The sequence below is a fragment of the Cnephaeus nilssonii genome (assembly GCF_951640355.1).
Source record: "Cnephaeus nilssonii genome assembly, chromosome: 17".
NCBI classification, from domain to species: domain Eukaryota; kingdom Metazoa; phylum Chordata; class Mammalia; order Chiroptera; family Vespertilionidae; genus Cnephaeus; species Cnephaeus nilssonii.
Window position 1 is genome coordinate 40,988,116 of NC_137088.1, and position 19,059 is coordinate 41,007,174.

General features: G+C 41.4%; 3 protein-coding genes across 9 annotated transcripts in view; 1 reads left to right on the forward strand and 2 right to left on the reverse strand.

Moving 5' to 3' along the window:
- Positions 1-11: 11 nt before the first annotated feature.
- Positions 12-12,469, reverse strand: GLT8D1 (glycosyltransferase 8 domain containing 1). 4 transcript variants are annotated; one of them, XM_079795227.1, is made up of 11 exons: positions 12,335-12,399; positions 10,781-10,874; positions 7,475-7,528; positions 7,294-7,392; positions 4,515-4,728; positions 3,131-3,248; positions 2,828-2,912; positions 2,548-2,660; positions 885-1,051; positions 688-800; positions 12-523 (listed from the first exon to the last, which is right to left on the reverse strand). In XM_079795227.1, exons 3-11 carry the CDS (start codon positions 7,488-7,490, stop codon positions 333-335), a joined length of 1,116 nt encoding a protein of 371 aa, XP_079651353.1. In that variant the 5' UTR covers positions 7,491-7,528; positions 10,781-10,874; positions 12,335-12,399; the 3' UTR covers positions 12-332. The 4 variants fall into 4 exon arrangements, with proteins under 4 accessions (XP_079651353.1, XP_079651354.1, XP_079651355.1 ...); XM_079795228.1 differs by lacking the exon at positions 12,335-12,399 and adding an exon at positions 12,227-12,246; XM_079795229.1 differs by lacking the exon at positions 10,781-10,874 and having other exon boundaries at positions 12,335-12,469.
- On the forward strand, positions 12,355-15,058 carry SPCS1 (signal peptidase complex subunit 1). Of its 2 annotated transcripts, XM_079795232.1 has the most exons (5): positions 12,355-12,529; positions 12,893-13,083; positions 13,431-13,490; positions 13,581-13,667; positions 14,566-15,058. In XM_079795232.1, the coding sequence occupies exons 2-5, from the start codon at positions 13,048-13,050 to the stop codon at positions 14,689-14,691; spliced, it is 309 nt and encodes a 102-aa protein (XP_079651358.1). In that variant the 5' UTR covers positions 12,355-12,529; positions 12,893-13,047; the 3' UTR covers positions 14,692-15,058. The 2 variants fall into 2 exon arrangements, with proteins under 2 accessions (XP_079651358.1, XP_079651357.1); XM_079795231.1 differs by lacking the exon at positions 12,355-12,529 and having other exon boundaries at positions 12,539-13,083.
- A 115-nt stretch (positions 15,059-15,173) lies between these two features.
- Positions 15,174-19,059, reverse strand: part of NEK4 (NIMA related kinase 4) — a 42,556-nt gene continuing 38,670 nt past the window's right edge. For all 3 annotated transcript variants that reach the window (XR_013814862.1, XM_079795225.1, XM_079795223.1), the window contains one exon: positions 15,174-17,321. Coding sequence is in view for 2 of the 3 variants with exons in the window: in XM_079795225.1 (XP_079651351.1) it covers positions 17,229-17,321 (93 nt within the window). In the remaining variant the exon portion in view is untranslated. The remainder of the gene's footprint in view (positions 17,322-19,059) is intronic.

Here is a 19,059-nt window from a genome sequence, read left to right on the forward strand (position 1 = left end):
GATGCAAAAAGTCAGATACCTACTGAAAAATGTAGGTTTCACTTTATTTACTTATAGATCGGGCCACAGGTTACAAATGTAAAACCAAGCAGCAGTGTTGAACTAGCTGTGCCAGCTATTACCAGTCCATTCCCCTCTGGTTGTTCAGTACTGTAGTAAGCAAACACTTGGTAAGGCAAATGGAGATACGTGTAGTCTGTCAGGAAGCAGACGGTGTCATTTGTCCTCTTGACCCAGTTGAAATGTTCCTTTTCCATGGGTTGCCACAATTACTTCCCACACATACTATCTTCCAGGATTTCCTGAGAAATGCTTATAGCATAAACTGTATTCTACTTTATGTTTGAGATCTCCGTATGTCTTCTGATAAGGCTGAATTTGCCTGTTGGGTCAGGAATATACCATTTTTCCCAGACATCAGTATATGAAGCAGTTCTTCCCCATGGCTTAAAGTGCCCATTCCAATGTAGTAATTTGGCAGCTTTTACAAACTGGGGTGAGTATCGTTTTCCAGCACTGGAGCCTTATGTTGAGAGAAAAAGAGCCAAATGATTGTACTGGTCAGACATGACAATGCCACATCAAACTGGAGAAAACTTAAAAGGAAACAATATATCCCATCCCTGAGGATAGTCCTTTAGATACTTAATTCTTTACTAGCTTAGGCCTTTTGTTAATTCTACTTACCAAGGTGGCGGACGTTCCACATGGGGTCGATGGTGGAGTGCTGTTGATAAAATACGATCAACAGAGGAGGTGTTGTGATGCTGCCAGCCAGTGTTCTGCTGTACAGTCCCTCTCTTGGGACAGATAAATGTAAGCTGTTTAGTGAAGAATCATGACTAATTCCTGTTGAAATACAGCTAGGGCAGTTTTATACTTACTCTACATTGAGTTTCATCCATTTTTCCAGCTGGTTAGTTATATTCTGTCTTTTCCATTCTGTCAAGTTTGCAACAAAAACTCCAGGATTAAATGAGCAGGTGCTGGCTTTCATGGAAAGCTTACGGATTCTTTCCTTTTTATAGTCAAGATATCCAATGTAATTGTACTAAAAACAAATGGGATATATAGTGTGTTCACTGCTTCAAACAGTAAATATATACAGCCATGCACTGCTTAATGATAAAGATATGTCCTGCGAAGTACTTCGTTGGGCGAAATCATTGTGTGAACATTATAGCGTGCACTTAACACAAACCTAGATGAAGTGGCCTACTTTACACCTCGGCTGTGTATATAGCCTAATGCTCCCATGCCTCAAGCCTGTATAGCATGTTACTATACAAAACAACACAAGATTAAATCAAGCACAAGAGGAAATAATCCAGTTGCCCTGGCTGGTGTGGCTCGGTTGGGTGTCAACTCCAGCTCCAAAAGGTTTGATTTTGGGTCAGGGCACATGCTCAGGATTACAGGTTCAATCCCCAGTAGGGCTGTGTAGGAGGCAGCCTATCAATGTTCCACTCTTACATTGATATTTCCTCCCTTCCTCTCTCAAAAATTAAAAAATGACACAGTAAACATGAGATCTGTGAGACTATTTCAGGTGTAATGGCATAGTATCTCAGCAGATCTTTTTATTTCTATAGAGAGGAAGAGAAACAGCATAGATTGGCTGCCTCCTGCATACCCACTACTGGGGATGGAATCCAAAACCTGGAATCAAACCTGCAACCTTTCAGTGCACAGGACAATGTCCAACCAACTGAGCCACACTGGCCAGTTCAGTAAACATTTTTATTCGTAGAACAAGTATAGTAAGTATATAGTAAGTACATAAACCAGTAATAAAGTTATTATCAAGTATTATGTATTGTTCATAATTGTGCTATACTTACAATGTGCATGGTAGGTTTATCAGCATCACCAAGAACACATAATACATTGTACTTTAACATTAAGACAACTACAAGCTCACTAGGCAATAGGAATTTTCCCATTATAATCTTAATGGGACCACTGTTGGATATGTGAAACAGCTATGCAGCACATGGCTATAATTTGACAGCCAGTAAAGAGAAGAGTTGTGTATTTAAAACCTATGACTTAGATTATTATGAAGGACTCTACAAATAAAGCAAATAAAAGTGACATGTGGGATTCTAAGTTAGAATAGGAAACTAGAAACAAGTCAAGTTGTTCAAGGAGAATTAGGTTGTCAGAGCCATGCACCAATCTATAGGAAAACAGGCTTGAGTTTTGGGACGGAATAATTGGGGAATATAAAATGCAGCAACAGCCGAAACCGGTTTGGCTCAGTGGATAGAGCATCGGCCTGAGGACTGAAGGGTCCCAGGTTCGATTCCGGTCAAGGGCATGTACCTTGGTTGCCAGCACATCCCCAGTAGGGGGTGTGCAGGAGGCAGCTGATCGATGTTTCTAACTGTCTATCCCTCTCTCTTCCTCTCTGTAAAAAATCAATAAAATATATTAAAAAAAATAAAATGCAGCAACAAAAAGAAGAGTTCCAAGATTTTGCTGCCTCCCCATTAACCTGCTTTTTAGGGAAGGGAGTGTCTACAAGGGTTCTAATAAGTAATTTACCTGGTTCCCTGCTCCACGAATGACAACTTTAGTAGAGGCTGAATCACAATCTTCTGAAAATGCAGCTGCATGTCCTGGCTTCAGTGGTGTATTGTAGAGTGCAAGAATATCACCTGAAATAGATAAGGTATAAGATTTATATTACTAGTTGTCTCAAGATTCCCTATTCTTCCCACTACTTCCTAGGATGACCTTAATAAGGATACCATAAATAAGACAACCACTACTGCCCACACTCTACAGACAGAACAGCACTAATGAGTGAGACATCCTTTGGTACCTTGCACAATTACATCATCATCCATATATATAGCCTTCTTTGCGCCAGGAACCAGAATAGGCAAGTAGAACCTTGCAAAGGTTAACTGGGGAAGAAAAACGAGAGGTGTTGACATAGGACTCAACAAATGGCTGTGTGTACATTTCATTTACTAGAATCTCCCAGAATGCTCTCAGTGCCCATGATGAAGACAGCCAAAGGTCACTTAGAATTGCCCAGGCTTGGTCCCAGGAAACTACTTGCACTGTACCCATATACTCAATCATTTCCTAAGACTCATATACAAAGATGAATGGAACTCACTGGTTTTACAGATTCCCCCTGGTCCGGTTCCTCCTTTACTTTCCCTTCCAAAAGTTTAGTGTCAAAAGTCACAATTTTGTACCTGATGCTTTTCAGAATACTGCTGCTGAGCCAAGACCTAATGAAAATGAAGTGCCAAAATTTCAGTTTTAAATAATCATGTCCCAAGATCACAGCCTTATCTTTTTGTGCCTTCCAAAGAGAAACCCTAGGGACCAATAGGTGCTTTCAACCTCTTCACTTCTCTGAGCCTCGATTTCCACATCTGAAGACTAGTCCCACCAAAGTCCCTCCCTGAGCCAAGATTCTCCCACCAGGCTCACATTTTTTATCCCTCTTCTGAAACTATTGTAGAAGAACTCCCTATGGAACTGAGAACATCCGATCACCACATGGATCAAATACATGGGTGAAGAAAATGAGTCAAAGTAGGATGGCAGTAAAAGGTAATTATCAACAAAGCTGGTAATTAGCTAATCTACAGACAGTAATTCACTGTAATGACTACATAATTCTTCCACCCGAGTCTAATGTACTGCCTGTGAGAAAAGTATTGCATACTTTTCCTAGGTCCATTTCAATTCAGCATTTTGTGGACACAATGTTATCTGTGTAGTTTTATATTATTTTAGATAGAGTTTTTGAAATCGAAAAATAATTTGCACTAAACATGAAACATGGAGAAAGCCACAAGGACAGAAATGTTTTAGAACTCTGACAACTATTAACGTGTTAGACCAGATGTTACTTGGAATAAATTTTGAAACATTAAATCAAAGCATTTTCAAAGCATGGATGAGACTGTTGCTCAGATTGGGTTTCTATTATTAATCACTATAATAGTAAACCATTTACTGAGCAATTATGTACTAGGTATTTTTTAATATATTTTCTCATTTACTTGACACAATAATCCTCTAAGTTGAATATTTTCATCCCCTATTTATAGATGAGGGTTTCAAAGGGTTAGGTAATGTTCCCCAATCACTCTGGGCCAGAATTTGTATCAGCGCCTGTGCTCACTTCACACTACCTTGCCATGGCTCCCACATCCCTTCCTACTCTAGACCAGAGATACTCAGAGCATGTTTCATGAGATAAGAAACTTGTAACAGAATGTAAATCAACATATTACTTCCTGCATTGAGAAAATTTATTACTAAAAAAATACCACCTTGAGTTAACAGTGTTCATAGTGGCTCAGTTGATTTACATCTTAGTAAAAGTTCCTTACATTGTTTCTGATATCGTGGGGACATGCTTATGATATCACCTGGGAAAACTTGTCATGTGCAACTTGTATGTGGTATAATCTCAATTGTATAGAGAAAATATACACTTATAAAGCATTCTCTAGAAGAATCATCAGGCAAGCAGAGCTCACCGGAGATGGTCTGCTGTATGATTGAGCGTAACAACGTAGAAAATGACATTGGAGCGAGTGTTGTGCTGAATGCTATTTATGGCTGCAATGGTCCCCCCGAGCCTATCTTCAGATGCAGCAATGACCACAGGAACCTCCTCTTGTCTCCCATCTACAGCATCATGGGGAGCATTTGGGATAAAGTCTATGGGCTGAAGCCCCACAATTCCTGAATCTGCAAAGAACACATAAGAAAGGTCCTATGATAAAAACACAATCTCATGAGGTATTGACATAGAGCACTAGACATGAAAAGAGGTAAGGACTGTGATGCTTATTTACCTCATTCCCATTACAATGTGAATATACAGCCCAGAAATTGTGTTTTCCTATATATAACCAGGTTTTTGGAAAAACAGAAGCAGCATTAAAAAACAAACACCCAGGTCAACAAAATTCTGATACACAACTGATGGGAATAGAACAGAATTTTTCTAGCAATTTTTGGCAATTTGTACTAAGAGCCTTAAATAGATACATGGCCTTTGACTCATAGTATGTAATTCCTCTTGCCTCTCAAGGACAAAATCTGAGAGGTAATCAAAAGCCACGATTTTATTTACAATTTGAAAACTTAGAAACAAAAAGTTTTTCAGACTATGAATCATGCCCCATAAGTAGGCATGAAATCAATTTAGAGGGTCATGATCAGAATTTGAGTAGAAAACAGTTCCTGAATTGGAATAGAACATTGAATTAGAAAATATCAGAGTGGGGAAAAAATATATATCAGAGTGCATCCCACACAGCAACTGCACATACTGTTTTGTAAACCTTCCTTTTTGCCTTTTATAATATATCCATTCATTTACTCATTCATTGAACACTCAGTGCCTACTATGTGCCAGGCAATATCTAGGCACTGGGGTTATAGCCATGAATAAAAAAGACAAATCTCTACCATCATGAAAGGTGGGTAGACAATTAGCACACACACATGTATATGTGTGTGCTATATGTAACATATTTCTTATTGTGGGGTTGCCATAAAAAATCAGAAAGTCGCCCTAGCTGGCTTGGCTCAATGGATGGAGCATTGGCCTGCAGACTGAAGGGTCGCGGGTTTGATTCCGGTCAAGGGCATATGCCTGGGTTGTGGGCTCGATCCCCAGTAGTGGGCGTGCAGGAGGCAGCCGATCAATGATTCTCTCTCATCACTGATGTTTCTATCTCTCCCTCTCCCTCTCTAAAATCAATAAAAATATTTTTTAAAAAGTTCTGATCAGAAGAACAAAAATTATTTAAAAAAAAATCAGAAAGTCATTGTACCAAAAGACTCCTATGGAAACAAGTAAACTATATGGCATTAAATTATATATGAACTCTGGTCGGTTTGGCTCAGTGGACAGAGTGTCGGCCTGTGGACTGAAGGGTCCCAGGTTCGATTCTGGTCAAGGGCTCGTACCTCAGTTGCAGGCTCAATCCCAGGCCCTGGTTGGAGTGTGCAGGAGGCAACCAATCTATGTGTCTCTCTCACAGATGTTTTTCTGTCTCTCATCCTCCCTTCCACTCTATCCTCAGGAGAGAATTAACCAAGATAATTTTAAAAATTAATAAAGTTACATATGAAGTTTCCACTGCCATGGTAACATACTTAGGATATAATCATGAGGCAAAACATGTCATGTGCAAATTTATATATAGTATAATTTCAACTATACAGAAAAAATAGAGGGGAGGGGGACTGGAAGGTACTAAGTTAAAATTTTAATAATAATTATCTCTAGGCATTTATCATTTAGTCAGTGGATATTTTATTGAGCACCCCCTACATATCAGCCGTCACTTAGAGGCACAGGAGATAAAGCAGTAAACAAAATGCCCTCATGGAGATTGAGTGCTATTTTCTTTTCTATAAAAGTTCCTATGAGAAGCAGGCATTACTTTACATACATACAGGGGTGGGCAAAAGTAGGTTTATAGTTCATATGGAAAATACTACTATATATACATACATACACATATATACATATAAATACATACACATGTATATACACACTGTTATAAAACATGCTGTCAGAACACTCAGGAAAGCTATTAGTTTTTTCTTGCTCTGGTCAACTATGGCATGTGGCAATCCAAAATGGATTTTTAACGAATACTCAAGCTTCAAACATGCCTCAATACCAAGGCAGAGCAGTATAAACAACTAATTTTAAATATCTAGCAATGGAATTATATAATAAAGTGATTTTTAAGATCAGTTGACAGGCTTTATGGTTTTGTTTTACTACTAGAGTCCTGCTGATACAGTTCACAGGTTATAGGAAAGTAACAGGAGAAGGGAATTAACCAGACTGACCGACACTCTAGTGCAGCGGTTGCTAACCGGTGGTCTGCGGACCACTGGTGGTCCGTGAGGTCCAAAAGGTTGGCGACCGATGCTCTAGTGAACACAGCCAGCATGAAACACCTATGACACTCACTGGACCCACCTTCTGAGGCCCGGCTCTGCTGAAATGTGAGCAAACAGAAGCCGCCCACAGAGGCTCCTTACTGGCCTCCGATTTGGTCAAGGATCTTTTGTCAGATCAAATCCTTAGCAAACAACTGCACAGAAGGGAGAAGAGGTGGAAAGGGAAGGCTACAAGAGCACAGTGAGTACCACCATGCCTTAACACAGGGTCTTTAGTTTTTGTAAGGCTAAGAAAGGTTTCTTTTCCTTTCACCTCATGATATAACTTAGGATGTGGGACTCAGGTAACTCCAGCTCCTCAACAGATGCAAAGGGTTCCCATACCTGAAACCTCATTCCTTAGCAAACTGCTCAGGCCAAGGAAGTTATGGTGCAAAACCAGTAAGAAGAAAACAACAGCCAGGACCAGGATGATGATGTTTACTGAAACACAGAGGGAAAGCCTGCATTATATCTCTTTACCTTGTGATCAGGAATAAAAACATAACCTGTAGAAAGAGCATACCTTTACGGAATGACATCTTCCTCTTCTGTCTTACATAAATATTAGTTATTAATCCTACAAAACAAAAAGAAGCCCCCAAATTCAGCAGGGACAGAAGAAAGGCCATCAAAATGCCTAAACACTTTTATTCAAATAGGAACAAGAATTGCATACCTTGTGCTAGAAACTTAGTTTCCAAGAACCCAATTTGGGATCTGAATTTTTTATGGTAGTCATAATAAAATACTTCCAAATAACTTGGAAAAATAAGGTAACCTTGTACATTATATACCTCTAGATGAAAAACAAAAGGAATTCTATCAAGAGGACTAGCTGGGGTCTAACCACCCTGGAAAGTATAGTATGAATTTCCACTTGAAATTCCTTGTTAAATTTCACAGGGAGTCCTGGCCAGTGTTGCTAACTGGTTAGAGCACCAGCCCACACACTGAAGGGTCTTGGGTTCGATTCCCATTCAAGGGCCAGGTTTGACCCCTGCCCCTGGTCGGACACGCAGGAGGCAACCAATCGATGTGTCTCTCTCACATCAATACTTCTCTCTCTCTCACCCTCTCTCCCTTCCAATCTCTCTAAAAATCAATGGAGCCCTAACCGGTTTGGCTCAGTGGATAGAGTGTTGGCCTGTGGACTGAAAGGTCCCAGGTTTGATTCCAGTCAAGGGCATGTACCGTGGTTGCAGGCACATCCCCAGTAGGGGGTGTGCAGGAGGCAGCTGATCGATGTTTCTCTCTCATCGATGTTTCTAACTCTCTATCCTTCTCCCTTCCTCTCTGTAAAAAAATCAATAAAATATATATTAAAAAATAATAATAAAATAAATAAATAAAAATCAATGGAAAAAATATCGTCAGGTGAGAATTAACAACAACAAAAAATTATAGGGGCTCAGTTGTCTATGATCAAGTAGCCTGAGGTCAGCCTCATCAGTACAAAACATCCCTGTTCTGAGTTGTATCTCATTCACCTTTAATTGGAATTAAAGAGGGGAAAAAGAACATTTTTCACATTCATTTAAAACTATTGCAGAAAAAAACAAAAACATAACAAAAATTCATGCCCCTGCTGGTGTGGCTTAGTTGATTGAGTGTTGTCCCATGCACTGGGAGGTCATCGATTCAATTCCCAGTTAGGGCACATGCCTGGGTTGCAGGCTCGATCCCCAGTATGGGGCCTGCAGCCGATCAATGATTCTCTCATCACTGACGTTTCTATCACACTCTCCCTCTCCCTTCCTCTCTGAAACTCCAGCTCCTGGGTGCCGCCACCATAGGCCCAACGATCCCTTGGTACTGTGTAGCCCTTCCCTTTGGGTATCCCATCCCCTATGCCCTTTCCTTAAATACATTCAGTTTTTCTGTAAAAAAATTTTTCTTTCACAAAATCCAATTTTGCTATCAAAAAAAGTTCAGAGAACAAAAAAATCCCAAAACAGCAATAAAAAAAGTTTAGAGTACTAATCTCAGAAAATTAAAATCTGCTAAAAGAAAAAATTAGCTTCTTCCATGCAGCTTATGCTCCCCAGCTCATGCCTTCACTTTTTCAAAAAAACAAAAACAAAAAAACAATGGAAACAAGATTGTAGGTGGTACTAAGTTAAACAATTAAATTTCCACAATAATCTCTGGGTAATGCTTATTTAAAAAGAGATTTTAGCCCAGCTGGTTTGCTCAGTGGATAGAGCCTGCGGATTCGATTTCAGTCATGGGCACATACCTCGGTTGCAGGGTCCTCCCCAGCGTGCAGGAAGCAACCAATCGATGTGTTTCTCTCACATCGATATTTCTCTCTGTCTTTCCCTCTCTCTTCCACTCTCTCTAAAAAAAAAAATCAATGGAAAAATACCCTCAGGTGAGGATTAATTAATTAAATAACATTAAAAACATATTTTAAACAACCAGGATATTGTGATACTATAGCTGAGACTTTTACCCTTTTCTACTTCATCTTTTCCCATGGCACTACCTAACATTTACAAAAGGCTATTAATTTTACAAAGCATTTTTAAATATAGCATTATTTCTAAAATCAAAGTATGTTTGAATTAATTACACCTTAAGTAAACAGTGTGCATATCAGGCATTTGATTTCCCAAGGCCTTTGAAAACAGGAGAAATATATTGAAACTGTCGGAAAAAACTGGGGGTCACAGGCCTGATTACAAATTCAGGAGAAAATAATTCAGACTCCCTAAGAACAATCTAAAATACTATTTGTGTCTCTCCTTTCCTGCTAAAGCAGTATATATACAGTACATTATATCAATGAACTTCTCTCTAAAGAATGTACATCACTATATACGGTAAGCCATAAGCTGCTATCACACGGGCTGTCTTTCCTATAGAAGCTGGCAGGCGGGGAGCTGCTCAGACAGCTCTAACATCTGCTTACTAGGACCCAACTTCCACCAAGACTGGAGAAAACTATCTCACTCAAATTCAAATAAATCTCATCTAGTTAATGGTACAAGGGACAGTGATTTAGCTCAACAATGTGCAGCAACAGTTACAGGTAGTATGTGAATTGAGGCACATGTAGTTTTGCTATTCCAGTTGGTTAGACACAAGAAAAACAATCCTAGCAAGTATTTGACGGCATGGCAGAAACCACTGCTCCTAACTCTTCCACAATTAACTATTCGCAAAATGTCAATTATTATGGCGTATGTCTGACCCTTAGTTCCTTTCCTGGTGCTATTCCTGCTAATGGATTTGTTGATTTGGGTTAGAAGGAATTCATTCTAAAAACAAAACTGCATGTAGACCCTGGAATGTATAACAATGGCTTATATTTTTGTTAAGAGTATACAACAATATACAATTTGACCAGTAATATTCAAAATGAAAATTAATATTTTTTTGTTTAGAAATTTTTAAATGTCCACATTCCCAACTCACTCACAAAACACATACACACTTACACAAGGCAGAACCCAAAAAAATATGGCAATAGGGCAAAAGACTTCCTTTTTTATTTTTAAATCCTCACATAAGGATATGTTCTTACTGATTTCAGAAGAGAAGAAGGGAGGAGGAGAGAGAAGCAGATAAACATTGACCAGTTGCCTTCCAAACAAACCCGCAACCTGGGTATGTACCCTGACCAAGAATTGAACCCATGACCTTTCAATGTATCAGTACAGGGGACAATGCTCCAACGGAGCAGCTCCGGCCAGAGCAAGACTTTTTTCTTTTTTAACTTGCTAGTTACCTGCATTAGCACTCCCATTCAGCAGCTGTGCTCATCTTTTCTGCTTTCCCCCATTACTATGTACATGAAAAGCCATTCCACTGATGGTCTGTAACCTACCCTATAACTGCCTCCTTGGTGCAGCCTCAGCAAACTCTTTTTCTCTCTGCTGGATCACACCCATCAGCGTATTATCATGCTCAAGTATCTTCCACTTAAAAAAAAAAAAGAAAGAAAGAAACTACTCCTTCACCCCGTTGACCCTCAAACCCACTTCTCTGCATCCCCTCACTGTAAAAGCTTGAAGGGATTTAAAGTACCCAGCTTCACTTCCTCTCTTGTTCTCCCTTTACCCCTCTCCAACCAGACTTCTATTCCTACTGCTCCATTCAAACGGGTCTTATCAAAGTCACCCAAGACCACGGTCATTTTTCTGTCCTCTTACCCATCAAGGAAGTTACTCTTCCTGCCCCCCATTATGAAATTTCATTTGTTTATTTCTTCTAGGAGAAAAGCGACCCCAATGAAAAGTGTTTACTGATGTATCCTCTCCATCTAAAATCACATCTGGCAAATGGTAGGAGGCATGTAATACTTGTTGAATGATCGAGCTTATTCATCTAGGGGCAACAAGGGAAAGGGAAATCGATCTTTTATGATAATCATGAGAAAGGGCATGGATTCCCATGGAGATCTCTCTCAAGTGGAGCCTGACAGGCAATTTCCTCTTCCCGTCTTATCTGTACCATAAAGTCTCTACAACTGCCACCCGCTGAAGTTCATTTAAAGAGGGATAACACAGAGGAATATGTCTATTTCTACATAAGACAAAAAAAAAAACCTTGTTAAGTGTCTGCCAGGCTGAAAGGTGAGACAACACTAAGGAATTCCTCCATTTTCTCCCCCCTCATCAGGCTAGGGCCTACTTGGCTTTGAGGAGTCAAGGGAGCCCCCAAACCCTAACTTCAGCTGCACCTCCCCCGAGTTCCCACATCTCCCCGGCCTCCCTCTCTGGGTAAATGCTGCTGTCCTCTATTTCTGGGGTACGTGGCTGTCTCCCTGGACACACTCTGGTGCTAGGAAGGCAAGGGCCTGGTGTTGGCCACAGCCATATCCTTGGCCCATTGCCTGGCCCAACAAAGGATGCCGTGAATGTCTGCTGACTGCGTGAATGAGGGGGCGGCAGCCACACACCAACCTGCCCTGGGAGCGCCTAGAATCCCGCCATCTGCGACCCTTACGTGCAGCCTCGCACAGAGGCCAGGGGGCCAGCTGGGGCGCACAGGCCCGGCATCTGCAGAACGGTTTCTCTCTGAAACAGGGAAGGGGCCTATGCTTCTGAGACAGACCCTGGCCTTGAGAGAAGCAGAGAGAACCCTAGGCTGGTCTCTCCCGGGAGGGCGCGGTGAAGTCAGTGGTAGGCCAGCTTGGAGAGCCTGGAGTGCGAGCTCTCTCCACTCCGGTGCTAAGGACAGCCAAGGGCCCGGCCTCCTCTCCGAAGGCATTTCCTTTCTATGACCTGGGGTACTCCCTTCTAAATTCTAGGGCTCAAAAGGGCCGCCTTACGCTGAGGGGTGCGGGGGACATGACGCTCTCAAGGTTCCCCTCAGGCCCAGAGAAAGACTCCGGGTTCGGGCGAGCCGTTACCCTGCGGATGCTCGCGGCCACCCTTACCTGCAGCCGGAGGAGGAGGAGCCGCCGCCCGCGCCCGGCCCGCCCCGCCAGCTCAGCGCCGCGCCGCAGGCCCCGGCCCCGGCCCCGTCACCGCCCGGCCGCCTGCGTCACTGCCCTGCGGACCGAGTCTGTCCGCCCGCTGGCTCCTCGCCGCCGCGGCGTTCCGAAGGCCCGAGCCCACCCGCTGCAAGGACGGTGAGAGTCCCGCCTAACAGGCGCCACCGGGCAGCCCCTGCGCCGGGGTCCTCGCCACAAAAAGCCCGTTGCCATGGCGATGGGGCGCGCGCCGGCGGCCGTTGAGTCGCGGAGGCGCAGTCCCGGACAGTGTAGGGAGCCGAGGCCGCGGTTCCCAGCACCCAACGGCACCGACGGCGAACCGTTCCCCGACGCGCAATGGCTCGGCTAGGCCGCCGCGGTCACCACCTCCGCGGGCAGGGCGGCGGGCTCCTGTAAGCGCTGGGCGCCTAGCGATGGAGCGGGGCGGGGCCTCGGGCCGGCCGGGTCTGTCTGAGACATCCGCTTCCGGGGCTGCGGCCATCGCTCTCCCCGGCTCGATAGGCTCGCCAAGCCGTGCCCGGGACCGGTCCCCAAACTGTACGGTCCCTGAGCCGCAGCGGCCTTCGCCTCGCTCCCGGACGCCCTCGCCTCGCTGCCGGACGCCCTCGCCTCGCTGCCGGACGCCAGCACTCTGCTGCCCGCCTCCTCAGCCAGTCATGCTGGAGCATCTGAGCTCGCTGCCCTTGCAAATGGTGAGGCCCACCTCGGCCCCAGCAGCCTCGCTCGCGGCTCGCCCGTCTGACAGCTTCGGAGTCCTTGTGGGAGACCCACCCGCTGCATCGCGTTCCTGGCTCCTACCTTACACTCTTCCCGACTTGTGCCCCCTGGGTCCCCTCCTCCTTCCTCCGCGAGAATCCCCCAGCCCGTACTCCGTTAGGAGGCTTCCGCTCCCCCGGGAAACCCAGCATCTCCTTCCTCGCCCAGGCCCTTGGGGAACCTCTGACGTGGGGTTGCCCTGTGCCAAAGCTGTGAAACCGGGGCAGGAATTGTATCTCTTCGGTGATGGGACGAATCCTGCTTTGCTTTCCTTCACCTCTAGGATTACAAGGGCCAGAAGCTAGCTGAACAGATGTTTCAGGGAATTATCCTTTTTTCAGCAGTAAGTATTGACTTTACATAATCTTTTTTTTTTTGGTCTTATTCTTCCCCTCCCCCCAGACTGACTGTATTCAATATACTTTGTCTCTAGATAGTTGGATTTATCTACGGGTACGTGGCTGAACAGTTCGGGTGGACTGTCTATATAGTCATGGCTGGATTTGTTTTTTCGTGTTTGGTAAGAAATCTGTGGGTGTTTGAATATTAGTGGCAACTTGTGTTGTCTGAATTGGGTTGTTTTGGTTGGACCTATTATTGAAAACCAGCACCAACTTTTCCCTCATCCTTTTCCACCAATGTTTCCTCTTGCTGTCACTAGAAAAGTAGATTGCCAAATAGTGTCAGATGAGGAAAGTTGCATAAAAAGGATACACCTCATTTATTTTAGCAGCTGCTCCAAGCAATAATCTGAAAGTTAAAGCTAGCAGAAATTTTTATAAAATATTTTTAAATTGATCTTTTAGAGAGGGAGGAAGAGGGATAGAGAGAAACATGGATGAGACAAGAACATCATCAATCGGCTAAGCCAGCAGTCCTCAAACTTTTTAAACAGGGGGCCAGTTCACTGTCCCTCAGACCGTTGGAGGGCCGGACTATAATTTAAAAAAAAACTATGAACAAATTCCTATGCACACTGCACATATCTTATTTTGAAGTAAAAAACCAAAACGGCAAAAACACCCGCATAGTTTGAGGACGCCTGGCTAAGCCCACACTGGGGATCGAGCCCGCAACCCCAACCCGGACATGTGCCCAGACCCGGAATCAAACCGGTAACCTCTTGGTCTTGGGTTGTTGCTCACCTGCTGAGCCACACCAGCTGGGCCAAGTATTTTTTATGATCTTCACACTGCTTCTTCCCCTCCTTTATTTTAGCCCTTAAAGCCATATGTGTAAACAGTGAGGCTTGCTTGCATCACTTAAAGTATCTTGTCCGAGCAGTGGCATGTTTTCTCATACGAATGTCAGTTTTGTTGTTGGTTTTACCTTTAGTGTAGGAGTCATTTGGGAACCAGGCATTGTACATAATGCTCTTTAATGGCTACAACTGATTCATTTTCTCTGTTCTGGCTCAGCTGACACTTCCTCCATGGCCCATTTATCGCCGGCACCCCCTCAAGTGGTTACCAGTTCAAGATTCAGGCACAGAAGACAAGAAACCAGGGGAAAGGAAAGTTAAAAGGCATGCTAAAAATAATTGATTGGGGGTTTACATGATTCAGCTTTATTATTGCACCTGATTTTGTATCCTGTGAGATGACCTAAATTTTCACACCCAAAACAAGAGCTAAAAACCACCTATGCTCCTACGGTACAGCTGTTAAAGATTTTTTTTTCTCTTTATAGTTCACTTCTCAGTTGGGCTTTGACTTGTACATATTTTAGACCTCTTCATAATCTTTCTCGGAAATGGAGAACAGAAAATACAAGTATGCAAAGTTTCTTTCAGGTCTACAAAAGTAATACTTGCTTCATAAATGGTAATACAACTTAATTATCAAAGTTTTATAAATCATTATTAGTTAAGCTGTTTGAATATTTTCAATTAAAACTCACAGTGCAAGTCTATGCCTAAAGAGTCTTATTCATTGTTCTGCTAGCAAGATTACTAGTAAAAGCCAAAGTTAGAAGTTCGTAGTTCTGAAAGTGTCAGTAAGCCCATTTCTAATTCTTAACAACAGCAAGCACCTAACGAAAAAATTTACAAATGTAAATTTGTGATGAAGTAGTATTTTAGTACCACTAAAATAAGGCTGATGTTAAGCAGAAAACATTTCATTATTCTTTACCTGAGGTGGACCAGAGTGAAAACCTATGAAGTTATAAATTCCTTTTAAATTTTCCAGAAGGCTGAAGAGAAAATTTTCTAAAGGTTTTATGTGAGGGGGAGGGTTATTATAGATAATATTCTATTTCTCAATACCAGGATATAGGACTTCCAAACTGTGAGTTTAAAAATAAGGGAGCAAAGACCTTAATACAGCAAAAGTCAGGAAAGTTTTTTTTAAAAAGGCAGAAATACATAGATCAAATATATCAATAAGTATAATAAATGTGGTTTAAAAGTTAGGACCAGGAGATTTTTTTCATTCTAAGAAAATAATATGTACAACTTTATATCAATAAGTTAGAAACCATAATCAATGACTTCCTAGAAATGTAGATTTCTGAAATGTGCAAGAAATGAATAGCTCAGGAAGACCAAGGATTTGCCCCCATCTAGGCATTGGGACTAGATGTGTTTTTTTATTTATTGTTGAAACTATTAACAGGTGTCCTCTCCCCCCCCCCCCCCCCCCCAATTGGGACTAGATGGTTTTATAATTGAGTTCTAACAAACCCTTCAAAGTAAAAATAAGAGGTCTCAGAAACCAGTCTATGAGCATTATAAGGACAGGGAGTATTGTTTTAGCCATCACTGTATTCCCAGCTCCAGGAATAGCACCTAGCAAAACAGTAAATAAAGGTTTGTTTTGTGACTGGAAAGGAAACATTTCATTAGAGTATTTTATGTGTGTATATATATTTTCAAAGAAGATACTTTTTAAAAAATATATTTTTTAATTGATTTCAAGAGAGGAAGGGAAAGGGAGAGAGAGAAACATCAATGATGAGAAAAATCATTAATCAGCTGCCTCCTGCATGCCCCCTACTGGGGATGGAGCCCACAGTCTGGGCATGTACCTTGACCAGGAATCAAATCATGACCTCCTGGTTCATGGGTCGCCACTCAACCACACAGCCACACCAGCCAGGTGGGAAGCTACATTTTTAATTATAAAAAAAAATTTCTGGAGCAGATTTCATTTTTAGAGTCTCTGAATACAGAGGTGAAAATTTACTAATCAATACTTACTTTATAAAAACTCTTTACTAGGTGAGCAATACCCCTCATAAATAACTAACAGGTAATACATAAACATACATTTGAAACATGAGAAGACAACACAAGAAGCCAAACTTCAGGAGAGAAATATGTCCAACATAACTAAAAGGAGCTGAACTCTACTTATAAATTGCTTAATTGGAAAAGGAATAACTGTTTAAGAAATGTTTTCCCTCATGGAGAAATCTAAAAAAAAAAAAAGCATATAAAAACATTCATTTACAAAGCCAAAATATCTCTTAGTTTCAATTCTTATATATCCTAGATGAGGTGCATATTACATGAAAATACAATGTTAAATGTCCATCAGTATGTAAAGAGGAATTCAATTGCTCAAGTACTAGATACAACTTCATGTTCTTTAAATATACTACTAGAATCTTGAATTTTTTCCAAAATAATTTATCAACTACTACCTAAGGTTATTAACAATGACAAGTAGTATCACTGGACATATGTCATTTATTTCTCCTATTGCTTTTATCACTGCAGTATAATATAGAACTTCCAATATTATATGGTCCTGTATTCAAGCTAATTAGTTAGTACCTTAAAAAAATAAAGTTCTAGATATAAAATTGGTGGTTTAAGGCTCAGTAAATAACCAAAGTCTTATAACAGATTTTTCCTCACAAAGAAAATAAGACAGCCAAAGGTTCTTTCTGTTGTGACTTTGCTTCATATTACATTGGTCTGTCTCATTTTTTTCCAGTAAAAAACAAAACAAAAAACAACCACCCAAGAGATATAAAGATGGTGAATAGCCTCCAACCATCATTATGAGTTTGTTTCTGTTTAAGCCAAAAACCTTTGAATATGTCTTTAGCTCTGGCAGCAGATTAGAATAAATTCTCAAAAGTTCACATTTTCTTCAAAAAATTTCAATTGGCGAGCTTTCACACTGTAAGTCGTATACTTTTCACCCATATGCTCCTGCAAACGTACCTATTTGGGAAACATAAAAAGAAAATCAGTGTGTAGTAGAAAAAATATTTCTCTAATCTTAGAACAGCTTTACTAAGAATGATAACAAAGGTGGATATATGGGTAAATACTAAGTATATTTATATAAAAATTTGAACTTCAAGATATCAAAAAATAGTTGTAAGAAATTAAAAAGCAAACAAACTAGGGAAAATATTTTCAACATATGCAAAAAATATTAATATACAGATGTCCAGCCCACACACTGAAGGGTTGTGGGTTCAATTCCCAGTCAAGGGCACCTACCTAGGTTGCAGGCTCAATCCCAGGGTCCAGTTGGGGTGCATGTGGGAAGCAGCCAATCAATGTGTGTCCCTCACATTGATGTTTCTCCCCCGCCCCTCCCTCCCACTCGTTATAAAAATCAATGGAAAATACATTCTCAGGTGAGAACCACAACAAAATATATGTATATATATCTGGTGTCCCAAAAAAACGTATTACATACACTTTGAATAATTTTAAAGGCAGTGTTTATTAAAATAATGTCATTTTCAAAACTATCAGCTGTGTGTATACATTTTTTGGGACACTATATATACATATATGTTAGTATATAAAGAGCTCTTAGAATCAAAACTAGTATTGTATTGAACATCGGAATTGATAAAACAACAAAATCAATCCCACATGTAATTCAGCAAAGGCATTTACAAAATAATACAAATAACTAATTAACATACAGAAAATTCAAGACTAGAAGTCAAAATTTACTATGTGACATTCTGTTGAAAGAAATGCCTGAAATTAACAGATGTGTTAAAACAGATATGGACCTCCTGATATAATGTACTAAGGACACAACATCACTTCTGTAATATTCCTGCCAAAAATGCATAATCTGAATCTACTCAAGATGTCAAATCCAAACAGGCATTTTATAAAGTAGATGGCATACACTCTTCAAAAATGTCAAGGTAGTAAAAAACAAAGACTGGGTAATTGTTCCATATTAAAGGAGATGTAACAATTAATAAAACGTAATCCTAATTGGTTCCACATGTGGCAGGACAGCACAGGGAGCTCTGCAGATGGAAAAATCTCTGAAAATGGCCCTATGGGCATACAGCAAATAAAGACATTTTTCCACATCCCAAGATAATCTAAAAATAAGAATAGTGAGAATCTGTACTATGTGAATTAAGATCAACTGCCTCCCTCCCCATTCCCAGGCCTAATGAGACAAAAAGTACATCAGACTGGTGAAGCCAACAAAACAGGGCTCTTTCCCCCAACTCCTAGTCAGAAGGCTATGTTCCTGGAAGAGGCTCAGAATATCTATCTCATCCTGCCCCCAATACCTGTTGTTGAGGATAAGTTTTGGAAGACTGCAGCCAAGAGGTGGCAGTTTCCTTCTTACACCCAGCATGACTTGTAGGAAGGAGACTCTATCTTGGGTGCAGGACACTGAAAATAGTGGAGTCCTAATCTACCTTTGCCCAAGACTGGGTGAAGCATGCTGAGAAGACCAGACTGAAGCCCCTTTACCCCCACAGGGGCTTCAGTCTTTTATTTTATTTTTTCAAAATATATTTTTATTGATTTCAGAGAGGAAGGGAGAGCTCCGGAGAGAGACAGAAACATCAATGATGAGAGAGACTCATAGATCGGCTGCCTCCTGCACACCCTCCACCAAAAACAGTCCATAACCCGGGCATGTCACCTTGACTGGAATCAAACCCGGGACCCTTCAGTCCAC

Excerpts from the sequence above, each read along its gene's own strand:
- GLT8D1 (XM_079795229.1), bottom strand. Across the intron at positions 2,661-2,827 it reads TGATGATGTAATTGTGCAAG|GTGATATTCTTGCACTCTAC; the intron begins GTACCAAAGGAT and ends TATCTATTTCAG. Across the intron at positions 801-884 it reads TGGATGAAACTCAATGTAGA|AGAGGGACTGTACAGCAGAA; the intron begins GTAAGTATAAAA and ends ATCTGTCCCAAG.
- SPCS1 (XM_079795231.1), top strand. The coding sequence starts at position 12,805 with ATGGAGCGGGGCGGGGCCTCGGGCCGGCCGGGTCTGTCTGAGACATCC. Across the intron at positions 13,491-13,580 it reads GAATTATCCTTTTTTCAGCA|ATAGTTGGATTTATCTACGG; the intron begins GTAAGTATTGAC and ends CTTTGTCTCTAG. Across the intron at positions 13,668-14,565 it reads GATTTGTTTTTTCGTGTTTG|CTGACACTTCCTCCATGGCC; the intron begins GTAAGAAATCTG and ends GTTCTGGCTCAG.